The following is a 23,337-nucleotide window of genomic DNA, read 5'->3' on the forward strand; positions in this document are numbered from 1 at the left end:
CATCTACTTTTCAGCAATAAGTGTATATTACAATAATCAAATGGGTGAGAAATACACACCAAGAAAGTGTGTTTTACAGATTCTGACTGAACTGAACTGCAAAGAAACCCCCCCCCCCAAAAAAACTGTGGTGTCTGGTTGAATTAGCTGCAGGGTTAGCTACCCTACCCTTTTTGCAGACCGAAAAAGTCCATCCCAGCAGCATTACATGTCTAGCGGAGTGCAGATATGCTAGTGGCACAAAGATCGATATTCCCTTTTCTCCTTTAAGTTGTGGTCTACCGAGCTCTCGCAGCTGAAGTACTTCTGTGATTGAAAGTCGTGCTCTGCGCTCAACCTCCCTCTGGTACGGCCAAATCTGAAGAGACAAAACAGCCCCTCTTTCTCACATCTCTTGATTGTCCTGCAGCTCTTCCACACGCTGAAATTGGCAAGGTGACCTTGATGAGGGGAAATGCCAACTGTCAATCATTGATTACCAGCACTTTTTACACATTCACTTAAGGGCTCCCCTTTCACGTTTGATCAATATCAGCCAAAATGTAGTCAGAGAGTAACACCGAGGACTGTCAGCACTGTGCCTCAGGTAAGAGTGGGCATTTAAAATGGGTAGTGGAAAAAACACAAAAATGGGATCACACCACAAACCAAAACACACCAACTACACTAACATATTTAAAAAAAGACTTCCTTCTGAGGCTTTGCTGCAACTATCAACATAATAAAATCACAAGTGAGATAGATAATGTTGTTGTTTTGTTTTGTTTTTGTTGTTTTTTACAACCCCAATTCAGAATTGCTGTGATGCTGTGAAAAATGTTAATTAAAAAAAAGATTCGCAAACCTCACAAACCCAAATTTTATTCACAATAGAACATGGAAAACAAACCAAATGTTCAAACTGAGTTCATTTTGACTTTAATTAACCTCCAGGATTTTTTAAGAGTTACACTCAGTTGGAGAAAAATGCCTGTACAATATTTTGTCTTACTTTAAGAGCTAAATCTTCTTCACGTGAACAAAGACCTGAGACCGTGAAGCATTTTCATAGAACAGCAGAATCCATAAATGTGTTGCTCTGGAGATATGAAAATGTGTCAGGTGAAAAGGTTGATGCCCTGCCTCATTATTCTTGGATAGCATATTTGACATGGAATCAACTGTTAATCCAGAGTAAATCCTGCAGGGTTTTCCTACCCTGATGGTCGCTCCACGGATTGGTAGGAAGCAGTTATGGGAATGCTGGGCCGTCCTACTGCTAAGCCATGACTGTAACCATCCCACTCGGGCCACGAATCCTCTGCACTCCCCATAATGACTCATTGATCTCAGCCTCTCAATCCCTACCTGCCTTATCTCAGTTAATGGGGCGGCATCGTGTTCTCTGACAGGGCTGCAATCTCTCCGAGAGCCTGAGTGCACTCAGAGGTCGGCGCTTTTGCGCTCTTGCAGCCCCGCACCACAACCGGGAGGAAGAAAAATGTAGAATGTGAAAAGTGTTGTTTCTGAAGACACCCCCTCCTCATTTGAGAAGTCCACAATCCCTCTAATACCCTTTGTTTTGTTTGTTGAGTGGGATGATATACAGTCCCTATAGGACTTCCTTTTATCGTTTCAATTACAAACTCACACTTCACACATCAACAATTCTTTTGGTTGCTTTGGTTGATAGCCTGGCTTTGACCCCAAACATCTGAAGCTTACAAAAGGGACTCCCCTACACAAACCCATGAAAAGGCTGCAGAATCCACAGCGATTTATAACTTTTGAGGCTGGCATGACAGCAGAAATCAGCAGGGAGTAGGCGGGAGGGGAGGAGAAGAGTGAATGAATGGTCTAAATGGAGCAAACAAGTTCACTGTACTGCTATACATGCTCCTTAGCACGCTCACTTTGCCTGTACTCCCTACGGGCCAATACTACTGAGATTGCAAAATTGAAAGAAAAAAAATCAGAAACTTATAAATCTCATACTGTATGGCATCAGATAAAAACTGGAGCAGGATTTTATTTTCCATATTATACTCCTTTTGGGGTCTCTTGACCATGAGAATGCATTTCTTTTAAAATCATTTTATATCCTGAGGTTGTGGAAGTTTATTTAATCAAATTTCTTTTCATCCAGCCAAAAGTCTGGATATCAGTCCCATATGATGGGATACGCATTGAGAAACACGCCTGGGAGAGTACAGTGAAGTCTTCTATAGAAGAAAAAAACAACACAGAAAAGAAGAGCCGGTCACATTTCAACTCCGCATCTATATCCCAACATTATTATATCCCTTCCTCATTAATCCAGAGGAAGCCTGTTTCTCTCTTGCTTGGCTGAATAGTGCCTGAGGTGACATCTCCACAACGCAGCAGACATACAGACACCTTGACAGCTGTGGAAGTATACTGAGCTTTGGCAAAACTCAAAACTCAGCCTCCCTGGGAGATTTTTAATGACCAGTCAGGCTTTCCCCGATTTGGGTTTAAAATCGGAGACACCTGACAGCCCTGACGTTTGACTGACATGCAGGATATCCTGTTCTGTGACCCTGCAGTCGTCCTCTTGAACAGTCTTGGCAGTAGGTAATAAGCTACAGGAGAGGTCGGAGGTATGGATTGCAAAGTGGCTAAAATACTGCGCTGTTCAGAGTGAATTCCTAGATGGTAAAGACAAGAAAAGCAGAGGGGAGGAAGCCGAGTGGGAAGGCTTTCACGGAATTGCTGCGAAACAGACACAAATAATGGGCGAATAATCACTGGAATAGGAAAATGAAAAAAATAAATTATGGTAGCTGGAAAACATTTAGGGGCCCCGTGTAACCACGACATATGTAGCTAGAAACAGTTGATTCCTGTTTGAGGCAACATTCACCTTTACTGAGTTTGAGAGCTCCTGTTTTGGAGGTTCAGCGTTTGTGAATTCAGGAATTAGTTTGAGTGACGGGTCTTCGACTTGAAGGTTTTTATCTGAAAGCTTGTTAGTTCTATAACACAGACACTGATATTACTACGCTTCTTAGAACCCTAGACAGTTATTCCTTAAGGTGGCACTCCTTTTGTCTTGCTGAGGTTTAGGTAAACAACTTTTTATGGATTGAAGCGACTGCTTCTTAAAGGTTCCAAACATGTGGTTAAGGTTAGGAAGGAGCTCGGTCAAGCTTAAAAAAAAACAAGTCTTGGATGGATGGGCCAAGACTTTAACGCAGCCCATCCATCCAGCTTAACTTCCCCCATACACAAACTTTGTCGCTCTTTAATAATGTATTCTGACTTCCTTCATTGCTCAACATGATTAACATGATAGCTGGAGCACTACGTCACTCGTGTCATTTTTGGTTCACGTTACATGTTCTGATGCTGTTGTTCTTCATGGGAGGATGGTCTCAGCCGGCATATCTGTGCAGGAAAACGGCCTTGTTCTCACAGTCATCTGTGGCCCTGCAGCACCCAGCAATTACCCGTTAATTTCGTACGAAGCCCATCGTGGGTCACGTCCTTCGTGTCCCAAAGGAGACCACATTAATATATTACACATCGCCAAAGAGAACAAGATTCAGCTCCAATTTTAATCCTGTTAATATCGTATGTTGTCATTGGCTCCCCTCATAATAATAAACTCGCAGAGAGCCATGGTGATTATATTAACATCATTTTCAATCATAAGGCTGCAACGGATGCTTTTTGTATTTAGGTGACTTTTTAGTCTATTTCTTTCGCTATAAAGCCTAACAAAATGTAAACACATTTGTGTTTACATTTTGATAACAGTGCTCGTTGTTTACTGTTGTCGCAGAGCAGCAGGACCGCGCACCTTATGCCGTTGTTTGGCTGCTAACCACTTGAGCTCCCCGGCAACTCAGCCTCACTTCCTCTCACTCTCCCTTCATCAACACTGCAGGCAACACACAGCTGTGAACAAGCCGGAGCCTCTAGCAATTCTCCCGGCCCTTGCCCAGCTCGCACAGTGTTTCTGAAAAACATTTTAATTGACGCAGCAATTAAGCCAGACAAGTCAAAACAGAGCTCTTGAGGAACCTCTATATGAGCAGAGTAATCTGCTTCCCCGGGCAAGTTTATCTTGAGAATGTGGAGTATTCATCCAAGATGTATTGCTTGTATCTCAGCCAGGGAGAGTTCACTGCAGAGAAAATATTTGGGAATAATGTGTGGTTAACTGCAGTGTATCACCGCTGGGAGTAGTGGGAGATTAATTAGTGTACATCAGCATTAAAGGGTCGTGCTGGATTTTAACCGGTATAAAACAAATTATGCATGTTTGACATACACATGAAAAACAGGCAGTTAGATTATTTTCTATTCATCAGTGCTTCTTAAACCTTCTCAAGAAGGTTTTCTTTAAGTAAGAAAACATGAAACTATATTATGTGAAAATTATAATGCTCAGTTTATTTTTGAAAAACATTCAACTTCTAGATAAACGACAACCAAACACACTTGTTTCAGATCAGCGGGTCAGCTGCTGATTGCTCTAAAACTGAGGCCACCAAACAAAAATCTTTTATCATGGTTCATCTCATGTCACATGTTGTAACCTTTACCTGAAGTTACCAGTGCATGAGTGTCATGCTTATGTGACATTATACAGTAAAAACAAAGGGGGGTAATTAAGAAAACAATCTGTGTCATTGTAAACAGCATGTTTTTAAAAAGGAGGGTGAAAGAAAGTAATAAAAAAATAAGTATAATAAGGATAAGGATTTAAGGATTCTGGTTAAAGCATACAACTCTGGTAAAGCTGCACCTGGTCCTGCTGGAGGCTTCTTCCCGTTAAAAGGGAGTTTTTCCTTCCTGTCACCATGTGCTTGCTCATGGGGGAGAAGGTGTCTGTTGTTTTAAATTGACGCCTTGTAAATAAAACTGAATTGATTGAAATTGAGTGAAAGAATGGAAAACTTATAGAAATATCCATCTATCAGTTATCTACCCCTTAACCTTGTCTGGGTTGCAGAAATGAGCACACCTCATTTTGTCAGATGTTATTTCTCACAATAAACCTCAAGGCCCTTTTTAAATCAAAACAAGCAAGAGTCAGATTGAGAACCAAGGCTGCAGATGGAAGCTTTACTAAAAAGCTTCTTTTCATAACATCCACCTCTCACTAAACCTAATTTATCATAATATATTTTGAGCCACATTGAAGAGATGAACATTATAAAGGTTTCTGGGCACAGTTTGGTAACTTACGTCTCTTTTGGAAAACATTTAGACGACATTATTAGAGAATGTTAACAGCAGACCTTGTGTGTGAAGCCCAAACGACTTAGACAAAAGGAACGACAATGTCCGCAGGCATATCAACAGACATTTAACAGCACATGAAAGCATCCTTCACAATGAAGGCACGGCTCATAAAGGAGAATTAAAAAGGAGAGGAAACCCTGTGACAGGTAAAGTATCAGGTGTGTCAGTGATTGTTTGGGGTCATGACAGCTCTTTTCAGAGCTCGCTCAGACTTCCCGTCTGATTAATGCGTGAAAGTGAATTTTCTTGACATCTCGAGAGGCATTGGCGAGCAGCTGAAGCACGCTGCTAAGAGAAAGAAGTGTGGATGTGTTAAACCTGGAACGATACAGAGGCAGAGGTAGGCTTCAGCTGTGAAAAGACTCATCGCTGCATCTATCAGCAACTCTGGTGTCTGCGTGTTAAAAGCTGTTTCAGAACTTGGTTGTTAGATTTTGCAAGTTTCTTTGGCAAGAATAGAAAGAGAATGGAAAGCCGATAATGTGCAACTTAAACTAGGTATAATTTAAATATCCCAGGTTTTATCATCTTCTGTTGATTTTATTTCACTGAGCTTTCATGTTCTGTTGCCTTAGTTTTAGCCAAAAGACACTCCTGCTTTTCCCTTAACCATGCAAATCATAATAAACTGAGTCATCGTGTAATTACTTCTGACTGCAATTTTAGTCTCTGATGCCACTACGGATTTTTTTAAGGTGCAATATGAGGTGCAACTACAATACCCTATGTCCAAACTGATGACCACAACCACCACAGTAGCACATATGCAACAAGTGCCTCCCACATCATTGGGAGTCTAAGCAACACCCAACTTTTTTTCTTATTTCTGGCGTAATACTTCTGTGGAAACAAACTGCATCCCCTAAAACAACTTTGCTTGAACGTAGAGTAGATTTACAGATCGTCTCCACAGAGTCCAGCACTAGTGCTAATACAGCAAACACATGGGCGAGCTTTACCACGGGCCTCAACGCAACAGTTAATTATGCCCAGAGCGTATCACCAGAAGCCCAGCATCTCACCTAGCCATAGTTTATCTCTCCGCTGCTATTTTGTTCCGATCAATTACCTTTGGAAAAAGGAGGCTTCCAAATTTACGGGGACAGGAAGAGACTGTTTATTCATTCCTGCTCTTTTTTGTTTTGTGCCAATCTTTTAAATATTCCCTCGGGTTGGTTTTGTGCTGGGAGGCCTCCATTAAAAACCCATCGCTCACCACGGGGTTCAGCATGTGACAGAGAAGGGCGCCTGGACCCCCTGGAACCTCTCTCTCTGGAACCTCTTGCAAAAAAGTGGAGGTTAACTGACTTAATTACAGGCTTTAAAACAGCAAACACTCATCACAGTTGAGCAGGATTACTGAGATCTGTCTGACAGCATTATGAGTGGAGAGAAGAAACACTTTCAAGGTGGGTTATGATATCAGTGGTGACCCACCTGAGGTGGACCTGAGAGCTTTGTCTTCTTTCTCTAGAAGACAAACAACTACAATGACACAGAAATGCATTCACTGCTCCCTGAATCCACACCTCTGAAGCTCAACTCCAGTTAAATGACAAAATATGGACACATCCCATGGTGTATGATTACTGACTGGGTTTTCTGTGTTTATGTTTTTTTCTGTGTCTATCCTGGAGAGCTCATCCAACAAACTTTGTGCAACTCTATTCCTGACTGTGCAGCCTTGCTGTGCTTCTTTTAATTCCACCCTGAAAGATAAAACATAAGCATATCAAAACTTGGGAAGGTAGGAGAGGACGAGCGGGGGTAAAACCTGATCCACACTGTAGCCCATGAGAGGAACTTTGGACTGATTCAGAGCTCGGAGGGAAAGAAGTGGGAGTGAAATCCTAGCTCACTCTGTGCCTGCCTCTCTTCCTCTCATCCCCTTTTCTCTGTCTCGGCCTCCCTCTGTCAGAGCGCTTCATCTTGGACTCTAGGCCCGTTTGTCTTCTCGCAGAAAAGAAATGCAAAGTAGGCTGCGCCGAAACTCTGGGAAACGCCACAGGACGTCCCTCAAGGGGGGAGAAATTAAATACGGCCACTAAGATCCACATAGTAAAGTGGCAATAAAGTATTCATTAACCCACCATTGAAGGGCTAAGCAGGAAAACAAGCAACTGAGTTAAGAAGTCAAACAGGGACTTAGAATACACAGTAACACCACACTCTTTCATCTGAAGATTTACAAAACAATGAGAGGCTTGGAGAGCTCATGAGCATGTACGTCTCGCCCAGAGAATCAAAGAAAAGGATGACAGAACAAAGTTAGCAACACCAGGGCATTACCAAATAGTTTCACAAATATTTCCCTTACTACTCATAATCCTCTCTGCTTTTATATTGCAACACATCTCCCACTGTTGGTCTGGCAGCATGCCAGGTGGAGTGCAGGATGTAAACAGTCTCTTTTCCTCTTGTTGATTTTCATTTTCCCATCTGAGGACCTCATTTTTCACCTCCACTCTAAATCGCTGTCCTCCCTTTGGAGCGCCACAGCGGTGCTCCTCGGACCCGGACTGAGGAATCCTATAGGAAGCACGGTAAAAGGCCTGCGGGGATCCTGTGTGCGGCATTCATTGACAAAAAAGGCCTGATGCCAGTTTGACGTCCACCCCCAGGTCTCCCAGAATGTGAATGAACTTCTGTGAATAAGAGGCAAACCTACACAAACACCCCTGCAGCTATAGGACCTTCACAGGGGGAAGAGTGTGTGGGCGACGCCAAACAACAACAACAACAAGGGAACTTGCATGCCAGGGTCCCCCCTTTTTCATCTCCCTCACCAATCAAGAGGACACAACACCGCAGGGGGGTCATTTACAAGAAAACAGGCCTATCAGGGGGTCACTGCCGGCCCCAGCCCATCCTCAATGGGTGGGATCAAGAGTCCGTCCCCACACTGCAATTAACACCTACTCCGCCAACATGCAGGAGGCGGCAAAAGAGGAATCTCCAAATCAGCATTTCAAAACCACACCACAACAAAGACATCAAAGTGCATGCATTGTATTATGCCCGAGTGCTCTTATGGGTTAAACTCTTCAGTGTGTCTTCCAAACGGCCTCATTTCCTCTTACCAACGTGGAATAATGTATGACCTCATCAGTGATCAGATGAAAAGGTGGGAAGCAGGGTCTAAACATGGTGAAAGGTTTTAGGTGGGAGGTGAACTGCTGACTGCAGTTTAGCCCTAAAATGCTTGAACGAACTCTGAATAATGAGCTGAATAGCGCACAGTTTCTGTGTTCTACACTCCAATCTCACAGACGACTTTCTCTACTTTGTCCTAGCAGTGTGGGTGACTGGTGATTGATAATGAACATTTGTTTGTCACTAAATGTGAATCTGAAGAGGTCAAATGTTGCCCTGGATTTACTTACTATCACTTTTTTTAAATTTTCTGAAACCCTAATAAAAAGTCACAGCGCAGCAGAAATAATCCAGTTTCATCACTGCAGCCAACTGCACTGATACACAGCAACTAGAAATATCATGAATGGAGCCGGGGCTTCAGCTGAAAAAGATATTTATGGATGTATGCTCTTCTTGTACACCGCGCTTTAAAAGCTCTGTGTTATGACTTAAACTACATGGCAGCGATAACGTCAGCGTCATTAACATGACCGAATGTTTGCAAAACCCTTTTTTCAACATTAATCTCTATCAAGATTATTATGACAAAGATTAAGTGGGAGCCAAATGTAAACACTTTATTTAAAACTTTACTCAGAAAGTAGCCGCTTGCTTGTTGAACAGTCTAACTAATCCTCGTATGATCAAATGTAAATATAGCATATTGTTAGAAAAATATAAATTGGTGAAAAGTAGCTACCTTTAAATATATTTGCAAACTTTATGGTTTGTTCTTAAGTTGGAATTTGAGCTACTTCCACTTTCACAGCTTATCAGAAATAAACATTATTTTCATTCCAGTAGCTTTTATATGACAGCTTGTGCTACTAGGTGCTTTTCAGATTATTTAATTTACATGCAAAACATACAAATATCTCAAAATACACAGTTTTTTTTAAATCAGTTTCACTTCAAATAATTCCAAGAGTAAAATGCTGCCCCAAAGTCAATGAATGAGTAAACATAATTGATTTGCAATCACTTTTAATACTTAAAATATTTTCACCTTATCATGGTTACTATACATACTTTACCTGAGCACTAACTGCGTGCTATTAGTGCTTCTACTTAAATAAATGGTCTACATTATCTTTTAGTTGTAAAACAAATCATTTCATACTGTACACAGTAAACCTATGCTTGTCCAAAGTGCTCAAGTACTTAAACCGAACTCACACACAGAGAGCTGCTATGAAAGGTAGCGGCCTGACCATCGGGAGCAATTTGAGGCCTCATTGAAACAAGCTGTCAGATATCACAGTAAATCTGTTTACACAGCAAAAGAATAGAAAACATACCATTAACATTATCAGCATTTCTGTCTTGACAGTTAACAAACTGATGGTCCAGTGCAGCATTTAATCTGTACTGGCAATATGCAGTCTATGACGTCACAGTGCATTGCACCATCTCAGCTAAGGTGGATTTACTGCAGGGACGAAAAAAGAGCTCATCTTAGGAGTTCCAAGTCTGCAAGAGGCATCTGAAATACTACCCCCCAGCGTCAGAGGGTGAGAAATAATGTTGAGGTTGTAGATCAGAAGGTGACAGTGGCCTTGACCTCCCGTGTCTGGGTCACCCCCTCCCACTTGACCTTCCTGAGCAACTCCTATATACTTAGCGTCTTCAGGGATCTACACATGCATGGAGAAAGGCTTTGAAGAAACTTATAGAAGCACTCTAATTGGATAGGAAGTACAACGTCCATATAAGCAACATATACATGTAACACTGGAAGATGCAGATACTTAATATTAAAGAACAACATCTGCATCCCGAGGCTCAGTAACTTTTCTGCAGTACGTGATGAATAAAATCCAATCGAGACACACAAAGAAAAGTCCTTCCAGGAAAGCAAGATTGAAAAGTGTGAGCAGAAGTGTTAAGAGCGGATATGATTTAGAGATATGAGGGTGATATGAGATACCTCGTGAAGAGATAACTTTAAAAGCCTGCAACTACAGACATGGACTGATTTTACTCTTTAGGCTAGAGTGAGGTAACCATTCAGAAGCCTTAAGTAAGGAACAAGAGCGAACAAGTGATGATTTGGCTGTTTGCAAAGAGCGAGCCAAGTGTCTTTTTGCAGCTTACCCCGGGGAAGTTTGGGGTGGTGTGCAGGACTAAAGCCACAGGCCAGGAGGTACAAGGCAGGAGAGGAAAGGGACAGTTACCTTCAAAAGCTGGTACGGCAGAACTGTGCTTTGAATATGATATGAGCGTCTACACACAGCCCCGGGAGGGGGTTGGCGTTGGGGGTGGTGGGGTGAATTTGCAGAGGTTGAAGACAAGGTGGTTCAGTGTTCTGGATGAGCTGCACTGAAAAGAGTGCTTTGACAGGTTGGCTTCAAGGGAAGTGTTCAGGAGCAGATAAATGACTCAAACCTGAATACCATCCACAGTTTCAAGTCTCAGAAAAGCAACGACAGTTCTCTGTCTGATGATCTAAGATAACAGAAATTGGTGAGTATTAGACCGTGATAGGGATCAAGTCATCCATCTGCCCAGATGACAAGACAAAGAAGCACTTCACAGCAGGTGCCATTCACCTGGGCAACCACTGAATTCATTTTACTCGTCTCATTATCTTACTCCCACACCTCTGTGTACAGCTTCCTGTCTTTTTTACCATGTTTCTCTAGAGTTACATTTTCCTAAAAGAAAACACACAATGCCACATTCGAAACCGTAAACCTTTTGTGAAACTCGGGCGCAGGTTTGAGCTGGATCCAAGAACTTGTGTAAGCCGTCTGGACCATTATTCTCCCTGACACCTTAATCTGCCACAAGAGAAACACTGGAGCTAAGAATATACAATGTTCAGCCTCAGCAGTAGTGCAAAGACAAAGCTACTCTGAGTCTTCAACCTGTTCATCCGGTCTCCGCTAATGCCCTGTTTTCACAAGCGAGAAAAGACATGAAGTCCCACAGGAAGTCTTAATTATGCCACCTGGAAAAAGGACGAGCCTAGAAGACTGGCAGGTGTGCTGGATACCAACCTGGTTACCAAGATGTCAAGCCTGGGAATGCTACATCATTATCTATTATCAGTTTCCTCAACAAAGGGAAAATGTAGTACAATGACAACAGAGGGTGACTGATGGTTTTCTCCTTTGAGAAGTTTTAGGTTACTGTTGGCAGTAAAACCTTACCCTGGCAGCTTTTTGTGATTACAGGAACTAACAAAGTACATCATCTAACCTCATTACTTGGTTTTAATATGCAAAATCATTTATGACTCCAACACATTTGTCCATACTGTGACATAACCGCATGTCCTCTGCTCGGTTTGCGATTTCTAGTGCTCTAAACCTGCATATTTTGGCAATTTCATAAAAAACTGGAAGAGTGTACAGTTCCATAAATAAAAAACATATGTGCAAAAGATACTGCACTGGTGGAAAGAAAGAAAACATTCACAATATCTGGACAGTTTGGGTGGTATTTTTCAGTCTTGTGAGTAGAGTCAGGGTGGCGGCATTAGATGCAGCAACATGCCCTTGAAAGACAAGATGGAGAGACAACACTGGGTCCTCATTCATTTTGAGAGACCATCTCGGTTTCACTGGCGAGTCACTGACAGACCGCGTAACCTGACTCAGAAGACTGCTCCACAGATGAAACCCTGACCAAAGTGCAAACACCACGCTCTCAATATGACAGATCTCATACTGCAGATGCAAAAAGAGAGCGCCGCTGACACGCCAGGAATCCAAAACACCCCAGTCCCCGTGCATTTACTGTAGTTCTGATGCCGGAGAAAGTTAGCTAAGTAGTAGAAGGAAAAAGGACATTAAGGCATATGAGTTAGATTAGAGCTGAGCTGAAATTAAATGAACAGACTATTCGGCAGCTATTTTGTTATGGTTAGAGTGGAGTTATTTACCAGTTCAGGCTTCTAAAATTAGTTCAGGCTTTTCTTTACCCAATATGACCAGTAGCTAAACTGTTGATTGGTTACAGCAACCATTTTTAATTCAGTTCAACTAACTTTATTTATATGGCACCAAATCACAACAACAGTCACTTCCAGGTGCTTCATGTTGTAAGATCCTATCAATCAGACCCCTACCCTAAAAACAATATTGTTTATTCTCATAAACATGAAGCAATAATTTTAAGAGTAAAATGCAACTGAAATATATAAAATCAAAAGTTTATTTATTCAAATAATAATAATAAATAAATAATAATAATAATCAATATGCTTGGAAAATATACTTGGTATAAACTGCATACCAATCAAGTAAATTTCACTTGATCAGATTCCATTAAATTAATTAATATTATACTGACCTATTGTAAAAGAAATTATGTATGTATGTATGTATGTATGTATGCATTCAACTAACTGAAAGAAGAAGAAAAACAGTCCTTTATTGTGATTATATCTTCACACATAAAGAAATTTCATTTGGTAATTCTCGGCAAACATGAAAAGAAGCACATACATATACATACACACACAACCAACACTTTAAAACAATTGAATGCACACTATCCATATGTGCAGGTGTGCAGTATAAATATGTACAGAAAGTCACAGATAGAATTTGGTAGAACTGAAAGTCAGCATGTTGGATATATTTTTTGAATGAATGACCACTTGATGACAGTGGGAATGAAAAACCCCCCTTTTAACAGAAAGGACACTCAATGAGGGGCAGCACAACTGGTTGTGGGTGGGAGTGGTGCGTGGGGGATCAACTGCCACCTTCAGTGGTTGCCCACAATCATCAGAAGCATAAGAACAATGTTCTCTCTTAACAACTCTGCACCTGCACACACACACACACACCTGCACACACACACACACACACACACTACATCCAGTAACCATATGCTGAAGAAAGAGAATCCCAGCAATGATACTATGATACACCCTCTTTTATCAAACCTTAGGACCACCCAAGCAGCATGTGATACTCTTTACAACCTCACAGCCATATGGCATTAGAATCAAGCAGAGGTGCCAAGCGGCTATATTCAATAACACTGAAACACAATGAGTCAATTCACGGACCATCATAAAGAAAAGCCTGTGCGCATTTAACAGCGATTGGCAGTGAGAGGATAAAACACATATTCCAGGAGGCGCAGCATCAGCGCCGGGTGGGAGGCTCAGACAGAGCTAACGGTTGGCTATGAGATGACACTGTGAACGCGAGTTTATTTGCAGAAGGAAATTGGCACCGATAGAGACGGGGCATCAGCTTACTGCTGGATTCAGGGGCAACATGCTGAAAGGAGCCAACAGACTCATCTTTTCAGGGAATATCACACGTCTGTCCCACACATATACCTGACATGTAGAGGGGTGAGGGTGGCAGGAGCACTGTCTCCTGCAGTACTGCAGTCTATGGCCAACAGATGAATAAATTCAATTGCAAAACGTTATGAAGATAAATTCGTAGCACATTTAAAAGCAATTATGCATTACAGATTACATTACTTTTCATTACGGATGTGAGTAAAACTTGAAGAAAAGAATAATTAGAACCTGCAACACATATAGGATTCATTGCGAAACACATTAAAATATTATCCACAGACACGAATTCTAATGACGCTGTGCTTTAAGTGAAAAGTACGCTGTTATTTTTCATCTTCAGTGCATTCCAATCAAAACAATAGACTCAGTGGTCCAGAAATAAAATGTAATCACGGTACTATCAGTCATCCACCAAATAGGGGGCAGAGTTAAGGTGGCAGGGGGGCAGAGACAGACAGATAATCGATCCCAGAGTCTGACCTCTCAGTCTGAGGCCGTTGGACGTATACCACTGTGAAGCGTTCACTGATTACCTGTGACCAGACAAGCATTCATGCCTAAAGTTGGATGAGGACTGCTGCAGACCAGCAGTCACATTTCATTTAAGCCAACTGCTAAAAAGATTTAAATGAAGTTCAATGAAGTGAAAATAAACCATGCTGTGCTCAGAAATTAGCTTGGCCAGAGAGATAAATAGATTTCAGGCTGAGCTGCATCCCATTTTAACATGAACTCAGCTTTTAATTGCTTGAGCACAAATCCCCACTTAATGTGTTTCATCACACGTGTGAAGTTATAGGAAAACCACGCAACAGAAGTTATGTCCATAAAGTAAAACAAATGTGTGAATTCTAAAGTCCTCAGCAGTGATTATAAATGAGAGACAAATTTTCCCCATAAAGTTTAAGGAGCGGCCGTTACAAATACAAATGTTTTGAAGTCATGTGCACCGCAGCGAAGGATTAACACCGTTTCCTGGAACACTGGGCTCGGGCTCAGCCTCATTTTGCTTTAATATACACACTGTTCTCTACACCCACTCCATTAAATTAAAGGTCAAGAATGGTTTCCAGGCCAAGTTGGACGTTACAATTAAGTGACACTTTTGACAGCTGGATCGCAGCAGAGCACAAGTTGCTCCGGACCAAGCTGCACTTGCACTTAAACCACCGTCACCACTCGGCCGATTGCGTTCAGTGGTTAACCACAGCGCCACAAATGACTTCTGTGTGGCTGCCGAGGGAAAAGAGAGTTTTACACTAAATATAACTGAGCTTAGCTGCTGTGGAGACAAGCTGAGGTCTGGGACGTGGCCAAAGTAATAGTGGTTTTCAGTACTTTTTCAGTCATTACTTTACTGCCGTGGGGTTATATGGACTCAGGCCTCGCAAACAGTAATTAGAGATCACAGCAAAACATCAGCAGCAGCCCCAGACGACAGGGTCAGTGGTTTCGTGGCTTCTGCATGCGGTCGGGCACCATTGCAATATTACTGCGAGGGTGAAATTCTACCAGTATGCTTGAAGCAAGTCAGACCTGCATCAAGAAACTGAAAGGGAAGCTGCAGGCTGTTATTACAGTCAGCAAATACACAAGTAATAATACAAAAGATCAAAAGTTTAAACTGCATTTGTCACTGAAACAATCAATGCTGAATAAACACTCAAGGCTTCAGACTCAAACATGCACGCCGATAAGGTCACAAGTGTTAAGAGCCTGGGTTCATTCTGGTCACTAATCTATAGCTCCAAAGAAGAAAGTGACCATGGGAATGTGTTGTGTGAACAACAGCAATAACAGTTTAAACATTTACTAGACAAGTGACAGGCTGGCTGTAAAAGGCCGAGCCCAGAGTCGAAGCGATACCGAAGTGCTGACTTATCAAAGCAGCTACTTCCCTGCTACGCAGCTTTTTACATGACAGTTTCAGATTTGATCCTCATCTGTTGTTACTCGATGGAATTAAAAGCTAAACAGAAACATAACCACCCCATAACACGGGTTGACACATACCAGAATGCCTGGCATTTAACCCCAAAGGGAAGTTTCTAACCCTCTACGCTGCCACCCACCCACCAAAACACACACGCACTCTCACCCAATATAGACTACAGACTTTCCTGGGGGGTAAAAATAGTAGCCCGCTGTTTGCCGTTCACAGGAGGGCGTGCAGATGAGAAATATGTGGGATAATGATGAGCCAGAGTGGCTTTCTCTTACTGCCACCTGCACTGCCTGCGGAGAGCCTGTTTATTGTAGCGGAGCTGACCCACATTCTGCCGTCATCCCGGTGGCTTTGGCCTCATGCGCAGTCAGAGGGAGGAGGTGGGGGCTAGTGTGCTGTAATCCTGATGATGTTATGGCATTTAAAGGACTTTTTACTTGTACTGACGGGCCAGAGTGGCATTGCTGAAGTTAAGTGTGAGAAGCTTGTTTCCAAAAGGTGATAATTCTCAAGTGCTCTTTTGTGGTGCAAGACATGGCTCCACCCTCAGCGGTAGATTATGCTGGCCTGACTTTTCAAAGTGAAAATTTGCATGGAGGCTCTTGACCCCGTGCCTCTGTTTGTTCTGAGCTGACGTTTGCCGTCTGCCTTAGCAATTAAGCAGACTAAGAAAAACTTTACATTAAAAGGCTTCTTCTTCTCTTTTTTTCGTAATCACCGGTCACGCCCGTTATGTCAACAACTGCATTTAAAGCATTTGAAGAACACAGCACAGCCTAAGTGATGTTCTGCGATTATTTTAAGTGTATGAACTCACAGCAGCCCAGATGAGGCTAAAGTTCACGTGCCCAGAATAGCAGAGCCATTAGTATGGATTTAGATTTGGATCTACTTTATGCAGGAACTGAAACATGTCATAGCAGAAATGTGGGCCAACAGAAGCAGCATGACTTTTTCCCTCCTCCCTGGAGTGTTTTGCCCGTTTAGAAAATGCCATGTTTTCTGTAACACAGCGTGATATAAGCAGAACATTTAAAAGATAAAAAAAAAAGAAAAATGTAACTCTTAATGGTTTCAACAGATCTTGTGTGACTTGGGAGTCTCAGAGAAAAGGGTAAAGCACATACACAATTCTGCCCATCACTTCACTTCACTAATGGACACCTTTACAAACTGTACTGTATCTGGTGTTAAACGAAGACTGATTGCTTTATTTACGATAACTTAGCTCAAAGATGCCAGAAACATGCATTACTGTGTGTTAAAAAAAACTGTTACTGAAACCATAATTGATTCTGTCCCCAAACAGGAAGATATTTTAATATCAAAACTTTCACCGTGTAAATAAGCTACTTATCAGCAGCTCCACTGCTATCTGATATGAGTCTATCATGCCAGTCGACTTTAAAAAAAAAGTCACTTGATTAGTTGTTATGGGTTTGCTTTGTCCCCAATTTGCTCATCTGATACTGACTACAGCTTTTTGCTGTTTAAAGTGAGGCAGGCTTCTTCGGACCCCAGTTGCCCTTTCTCCTCAGCTGATAAGCCTGAACAAAGTCTACTTGCAAAGTTTATCCGTTAGACTTTGCAAACACAAATCTTTACTCAAATGCATATGAGCAGATACATTGTTCAACTTCCTGTGTCCTCTAAGTACACTGCGAGGGTTACTTTAGCATCACAGAACGTGTTTTCCTGCTATAAAAGCTGCACACGCGACATGGAGGAAAGGCAAAAGCAATTAGGTCCCATGATTTACTCTACCCGCTTTAATAGGGAAGTGAGGGCCTCCCAGACGAAGGTCATGGTTCTTAACCTCGCTGCTCTGCTACCAAGTTAATCAGTTTGAAACATGTGTTTAGTTCAGCACAGACAAGCAGCTTTATAGCTGCAATTTGAGATTTTTCTTCACAGGGTGACTCACTGGCATAATGATCAATAATTATGAAGTGGGACCTGAAAATTAACTCATACCCTCCTGCAGTCTCACCATAAAAAACCTGCATATTGCCCATACTTGTCTTCAAGCTGTGTTCCATTTATGCCGCCGCTCAGAGGCAAACCGCCTTCTCAAACAGCTCAAGCAAAAAACTTTACACATCATGATGCATCAGGGGAAGTGCAGCCAGCTTGCCAAGGTAAGAACTACAAGGCCCCTCTCAAAAAGCAATTAAGGCAGAGGGAGTCATAATATTGAATGGAGAGGGGGGTGCATTCCTCTGAGAGAGGCAGTAGCAGTAGACTGTGAAATTCATATTGACTAGAGAGGCAAACATACACAAGTAAGCAGCAGTGCCCGGCTTTTTCCTTGTCAGCCAAAGAACAGCGCCTGTAGTCTGTCGCTTTCAAATATATAAGTTCAGCCATCCAAAGATGAACCTATACACAAGCTCACTGGACACAGAACAGCTTATAGAGTAAAAAAAACAACAACGCACACACGCACATAAACAATTTGCACAGTTATCTCTAAAACAACACAGCACTTTGACTAAGATGATATCTGGAAAATGAAAAAACTGCTGAACTCGGGATGTGAGCTCACTGGTGTGTTAAATCCCACTTGATTAAAGCAGGAAAACGCCTTCGACAATGAACTGTGCCAGTCCACTTAATTAAGTCAACTTGTACTACCAGGGAGCGCTGGGAAACGAAGAAAGCAAAAGCAAACAGGGGAGCTGCCGCTTGCTCCCCGAGCTTTTCTCTGGATGCTAATCAAAGGCTTGATCTGCGAGCAGGACAGGCCCCGGGGATGTCGCTCTGCTTGGCTGATCCTGGCAATTTGCTCTTGATAATACCCTCTCTCGCGCGCTGCGCCCCGGAGAACCCGGAAGACCATCTCACCTAATCTGTATGGCCGATGGAACGCACAAATACAACCTCCCCCCGCCTCCCAAAGTGCATCTGCTTCACCAGAGAATAATCACATAATGGCTATGGAGTTATTACATGCTCCTTATTATCCCATCTCTCTTTGTGGCTCCAATTTAGAGATTCAGTACTAAAGAAGATTGAAGATAAAGCGTTTGATTAACTAAAACAATAATCATGTATACGCTCTCAAAATGAGCGAGATGTACACATTCCTCAATATGTGCATCTGCTCCGTCACTGTTTGTGTTTGTATTTGTGCAATACAGGCCAGTGGGAGCATCTGGTGGTTATTACGAGGCCTGGAGGTCTGAGGAAAGGGGGCAGCGTACGTATGAGAGTTGCATGATTTGTTTGTGGTCTGCGCAGCGCTGCTCTGGTGATGCTCTAAGTTCTTCCTCTGAAAAACCCTCAAGAATTTATCAAAGCCACAATCACTCCAGTTGCACAACTGTCATGTCATCAGTCAGCCGGTGAGCAAACTCATGGCAGAGGAGAAACCAGCACTGACTAAAACACAGGAAAGCCAGGAGTAAACCAAGAATAAGAAGCAAGAGGGAAGATGACGGTAGAAGAGAGCAGTTCAGGTTCCCACCTTTAAAAGAGATGAAGACACGGGGCGCGGCCAGTGGCTCATTGCTCACTTGGTTCCCAAAAGCCAAGCCGCACAGTGCCAGGAGGGTGTGGACCGTCCACAGACCGTCCAGCTGCATGGTGGACCAACCTCCTGTAGCTCCAAAGGCTGCTTTTTGGGTTTTTTTGTTTGTTTTTTTTAAATCTGCAGGGACAAAAAGAAACACGTGAGAAGAGAAGATGCTGACTCTACTTTACACTTAAAACCAAAAAAGTATCTGCCACCATGAGCCTGTTTTTCATTTATAGTTTTATGTGACGCGTCAAATCTGTATCTCCCAAAGGCCCCATCACACTGCGAGTTTTGGGCGACACAGCACCGAGGTGCGGAGTTTACGCCCAGATTTCTGGGAGCTTCGTTAAACTGATGAGTCCTAATGGAGAGGAGCCAGACTTTTAGAGACTTGCACATTGCTTCCATTTGGTAAAAATTATCTTTGTTTTTCAGAGCGCGACAAAATAATGGCAGGATCGCGCTGACTCCACTGAAGCTTTTCTTCTGCTCCTCTACACGCAACCAAAATGCATTCCTGCATCATGACACCACGCTGTAATTACTGGGTTCACCTAATGCCAGGCTATACCACAACTTCACACTTACTTAAGGAAAATAGCACAAAAATAACATTGTGATTGATGCATCTCAAATACAGGTCTTAGCTGTTGATAAAAAGGCCTGCAAGTAATGACAGCCTCAAAGCTGAACAACTAAAAAAAAGTGGTGACATTAATTGTTAATGAAGTAAAGACACCTTTAAGCAGCTGATTTTTCATACATATGTGACTGACCATGAGAAATACTCGTGTATGAGGCTACCTCTTTGCCTGCAAAACTTTTCTTTTCCACCTTTGCTCCCATAAAGCCTCCCTGAGCTCACCTACAGCCTGCATATCTCCTCTCCGCACAAACCACCGACACTTCAAACATTGGACGAATTTCCACCTCAAAAGCACCTTCAGAAACCTCAACAGAGCAGAACAGTCTTCAGACTGGTTGGCTGAAGCGAATTTATGAGTAAAAGCAGCTGTTTAAACCTCGGCTGTTTACAATTTGTAAACCATCCAGCTGTTTATTCTAAGAGAGAGGCCAACTCCTTCGCACAAGCGCATGAAATCAAACAAGGCACAGCTCACAGATGACACCGAGGATTGCGAAAGAGACACAGTCACACCGTACCATGAAGTAAAAAATACAAATATGTATGCCATAGACAGTGATATGAAATATTAATACAAAAGTTTACCAAAAGAACAAAACAAAAAAACCCATTTTAGTCATGGGAAAATCATATTAGTCCAAATAGCTTAAAAGAAAAAAACGGTTAATGCGCTCAGCTTCTTCACAGTTTATTAACTGACATGTGTTGAACAAATGTAACGCAATCATTAAAACTTATAAACGGAAACCAGTAAAATCTGGACTGACAGGGCTCAGTGGCTACAGCGCTGCTTTAATCCAGCAGACAAGAAAATAACCATCTGCATTTGCTGCCGATTAAAAACATTTTTTTAAACATTTCAGTTACCGTGACACAGGAAATTCCTCAGTGTTGTATTGTATGTAAATATTAATAAAACACTATACAACTTCATTCATGTGCATGTATGAATGTGTTCTTCGGCAATGAATAATAATAATAAAACAAATTTCATGCAAAAATGTTGAATGTTGCTGAAACACGCTGAAATGTGTGTAACAGACTGGCAGTCTTGGCTACACATGGACGACAGAACTGTAAACAGTCTGGTGCGGTATTAGAGCGCACGGTAAACTGCACAGCTATTAAATAAACAGTGATAATGATTCGCGCTGGAATTGATTTTCCGATCAAAAGAAATTAATAGTGATCATAATTTGCTGTTTCTGTTTCATTGTTTCAAAAAGAAAATGAAACAGTCGGTAAGGCGTGGTGCCAATCATAAATTCAAGTATTTGACAAAAAAAAAGCGCGATCCTGTATGCAGGTAACATGTTGCGTGATATTCATAATAAGGAAATAAAGTCTAAAATATATACATAGATACATAATCACAAAGGAACAGTCCATACAGGCTTACCTCACGGGTCTCCGGATATAAGTTCAGACCCAACCTTGCAAGTCATTGAACTAACCAATTCCAACAGATCGATCACTCTCTCTCTCTCCAAGTTGAAAGCAGTAATAACAATAGAAAATCCCGGCGCGGCTTTCTGGACGGACCCCGTTCAGGAGTGGGGTGGAGGTGGGGTGGGGTGGGGGCACTTTGTACCTGTGCGCACTGCGTGTCTATTGGCCCCGGAGTTGTCAGTGAACACAATGAGAAAAATTACAGTTGCGCGAAAATAAAAAGGGAGAAAATGTTCCTAACTGAACCTTGTGCGTGACCGAGAGTCGATTGGATGCTGTCGTCGCACGACCACAATCAACATCTCGTGGGGAAAAAACCCGCTCGACACAAGAAAAGTCCCCGCGGTGTCCAGACGCGTAGCGTGTGCTCCGTAGGAAAGTTGGGCGCTCCTGACTGTAGGGAGGCAGGGCGCTAGCAGGTGGATGCAGAGGCCCATTTGCCTTAAACACACCCACAGGGCGGGCAGCGACAAGCCGAGCCGCCCATCAGTGAGCCTGCCAGCGTGGGGGGGGGACGTGATTTACTACCTTATCATACCACAGCATGCTGTCAGAGAATAGACTATATACTGTGCTCTGGTCTCTCGTAGCTGACTGAAAATGTATTTGTATCACCATTTCATCATGGAACATTTATTATTACACAGAGATCAAAGCAGAAAGTTTTAGGATCATCCCCCTGTGACGATTTTATCAGCGGTTCACACCTTATTTAAACAAGATCAGGATTAAAGCACTAACAGAGACAAAGTATTCTGCGCCAGGTTTTTACAAGTCCCGCTGTCTGCCGGTCTTTATTTGTTAACTATGGGCTTTCTGTGGTGTTATGGCAGTGTGATAAGTCATCAGTCTTTTTTTAAAAAATAATTATCCTTTCACCTGTAAAACAGAGTAGAAAATAACGATTAGGGTCATTTTTATAGATATACGGTCATACAATGAGACAGTCGAAATTGTTCACAAACTGGCAATTCAAAGGCTGTATACCAACCAGAAACAGATGTGTAAAATAAAATACTAAATAAGACAACAAAACTTTTCAAATCATTTCAAGTTTAACTCAAAAGATAAATGTTGAAAAACAGCCTTTAAAAATAGACGTGCATCGAAGCTGGAGCCAGTTTCATGCTTCAAAAAAAAGATGGGACGGGGAAATACAAAACTGGAGAAGTTGTGCAGTGCTCAATAAAAAAACTATGAAACACCTGTTTCAGAATCTGTCAGTAATTAAGATAATAAGTGACAGACTGGGCATAAAAGGAACTCAGGGGCTGAGTTTCTTAATATTAAATTTAAACTGTTTAAAATGATCATATGTGATTCATTGCATAATTAAAGGATTCAGAAAGTGAATAACAATCTCTGTAGGCAAGAGACATGGCCAAAAAACAAAACTGTGTTTGTAACCCTCTGGCCCACAGAGAGGTAGGATTGTTTTTGGAAATCCCATAAGAGGCTGAGAATCACTTGAAAATCACGTGAAAACTAGAAATGGAGCTGCTTTCTCCAAACTTGTCTAACACTGAGGCAAAGTGGGGAAAATGTCCTGTGGGATGACCAATCAAAAACTGAAATTCTCTTTTCCAGGTTAACGACCAGAGGGACCATTTGATTTACTATCACCACACAGTTGAAGAGCCATCATCCATGACTGTATGAGGCTTCATTTATGTCTGTCCTGGGTAACCTGCAGATTCAGAGAGGCATCAGTAATTTTAAAGAATGTACACAGTTTTGGAGCGTCACAGACGGTCATCAGCAATGTTCCCTCTAAGCTGCGCGGTGCGCAATTGCGCACTGCTGGCACGGTCTCTGCGCACAGAAAATCTGTGTTGCGCACAAAAAAAATGAACCTGAATTGAAATTAAAATTAATACTTTAACAATTCTGTTTTGCAGTGTTAGTAAGTGACTGGCTGCTCCCATATTGTATTAGAACGATGCCACCTTATCCCATAGTCCAGCCAATAATGCGATTTACATTCGTATATACGCAGCCAATCAACGTTGTTGACAGGCTATGACAGCGTCCTTATGTGCCGACACCGGTGTTTTAGCTAGCAAAGCGGCGTGGCTGATGTGGAGTGAAGCCACGTTAATGACAATGTGTACAACCATTGG

The 23,337-nt window shown here is 42.2% G+C and overlaps 1 protein-coding gene across 5 annotated transcripts in view; it reads right to left on the minus strand.

Moving 5' to 3' along the window:
- sema3fb (sema domain, immunoglobulin domain (Ig), short basic domain, secreted, (semaphorin) 3Fb) overlaps positions 1–21,634 on the minus strand; it is a 57,735-nt gene extending 36,101 nt beyond the window's left edge. For all 5 annotated transcript variants that reach the window (XM_005450165.4, XM_005450164.4, XM_003442731.5 and 2 more), the window contains exons 1-2: positions 21,168–21,634; positions 19,072–19,254 (exon numbers count right to left, since the gene is read on the minus strand). In XM_005450165.4, the coding sequence (XP_005450222.1) occupies positions 19,072–19,189 (118 nt within the window). In that variant the 5' untranslated portion in view covers positions 19,190–19,254; positions 21,168–21,634. The remainder of the gene's footprint in view (positions 1–19,071; positions 19,255–21,167) is intronic.
- Between the last annotated feature and the right edge of the window lie 1,703 nt (positions 21,635–23,337).

Source organism: Oreochromis niloticus, linkage group LG5, assembly GCF_001858045.2.
Source record: "Oreochromis niloticus isolate F11D_XX linkage group LG5, O_niloticus_UMD_NMBU, whole genome shotgun sequence".
In the NCBI taxonomy this organism is placed as follows: Eukaryota; Metazoa; Chordata; class Actinopteri; order Cichliformes; family Cichlidae; genus Oreochromis; species Oreochromis niloticus.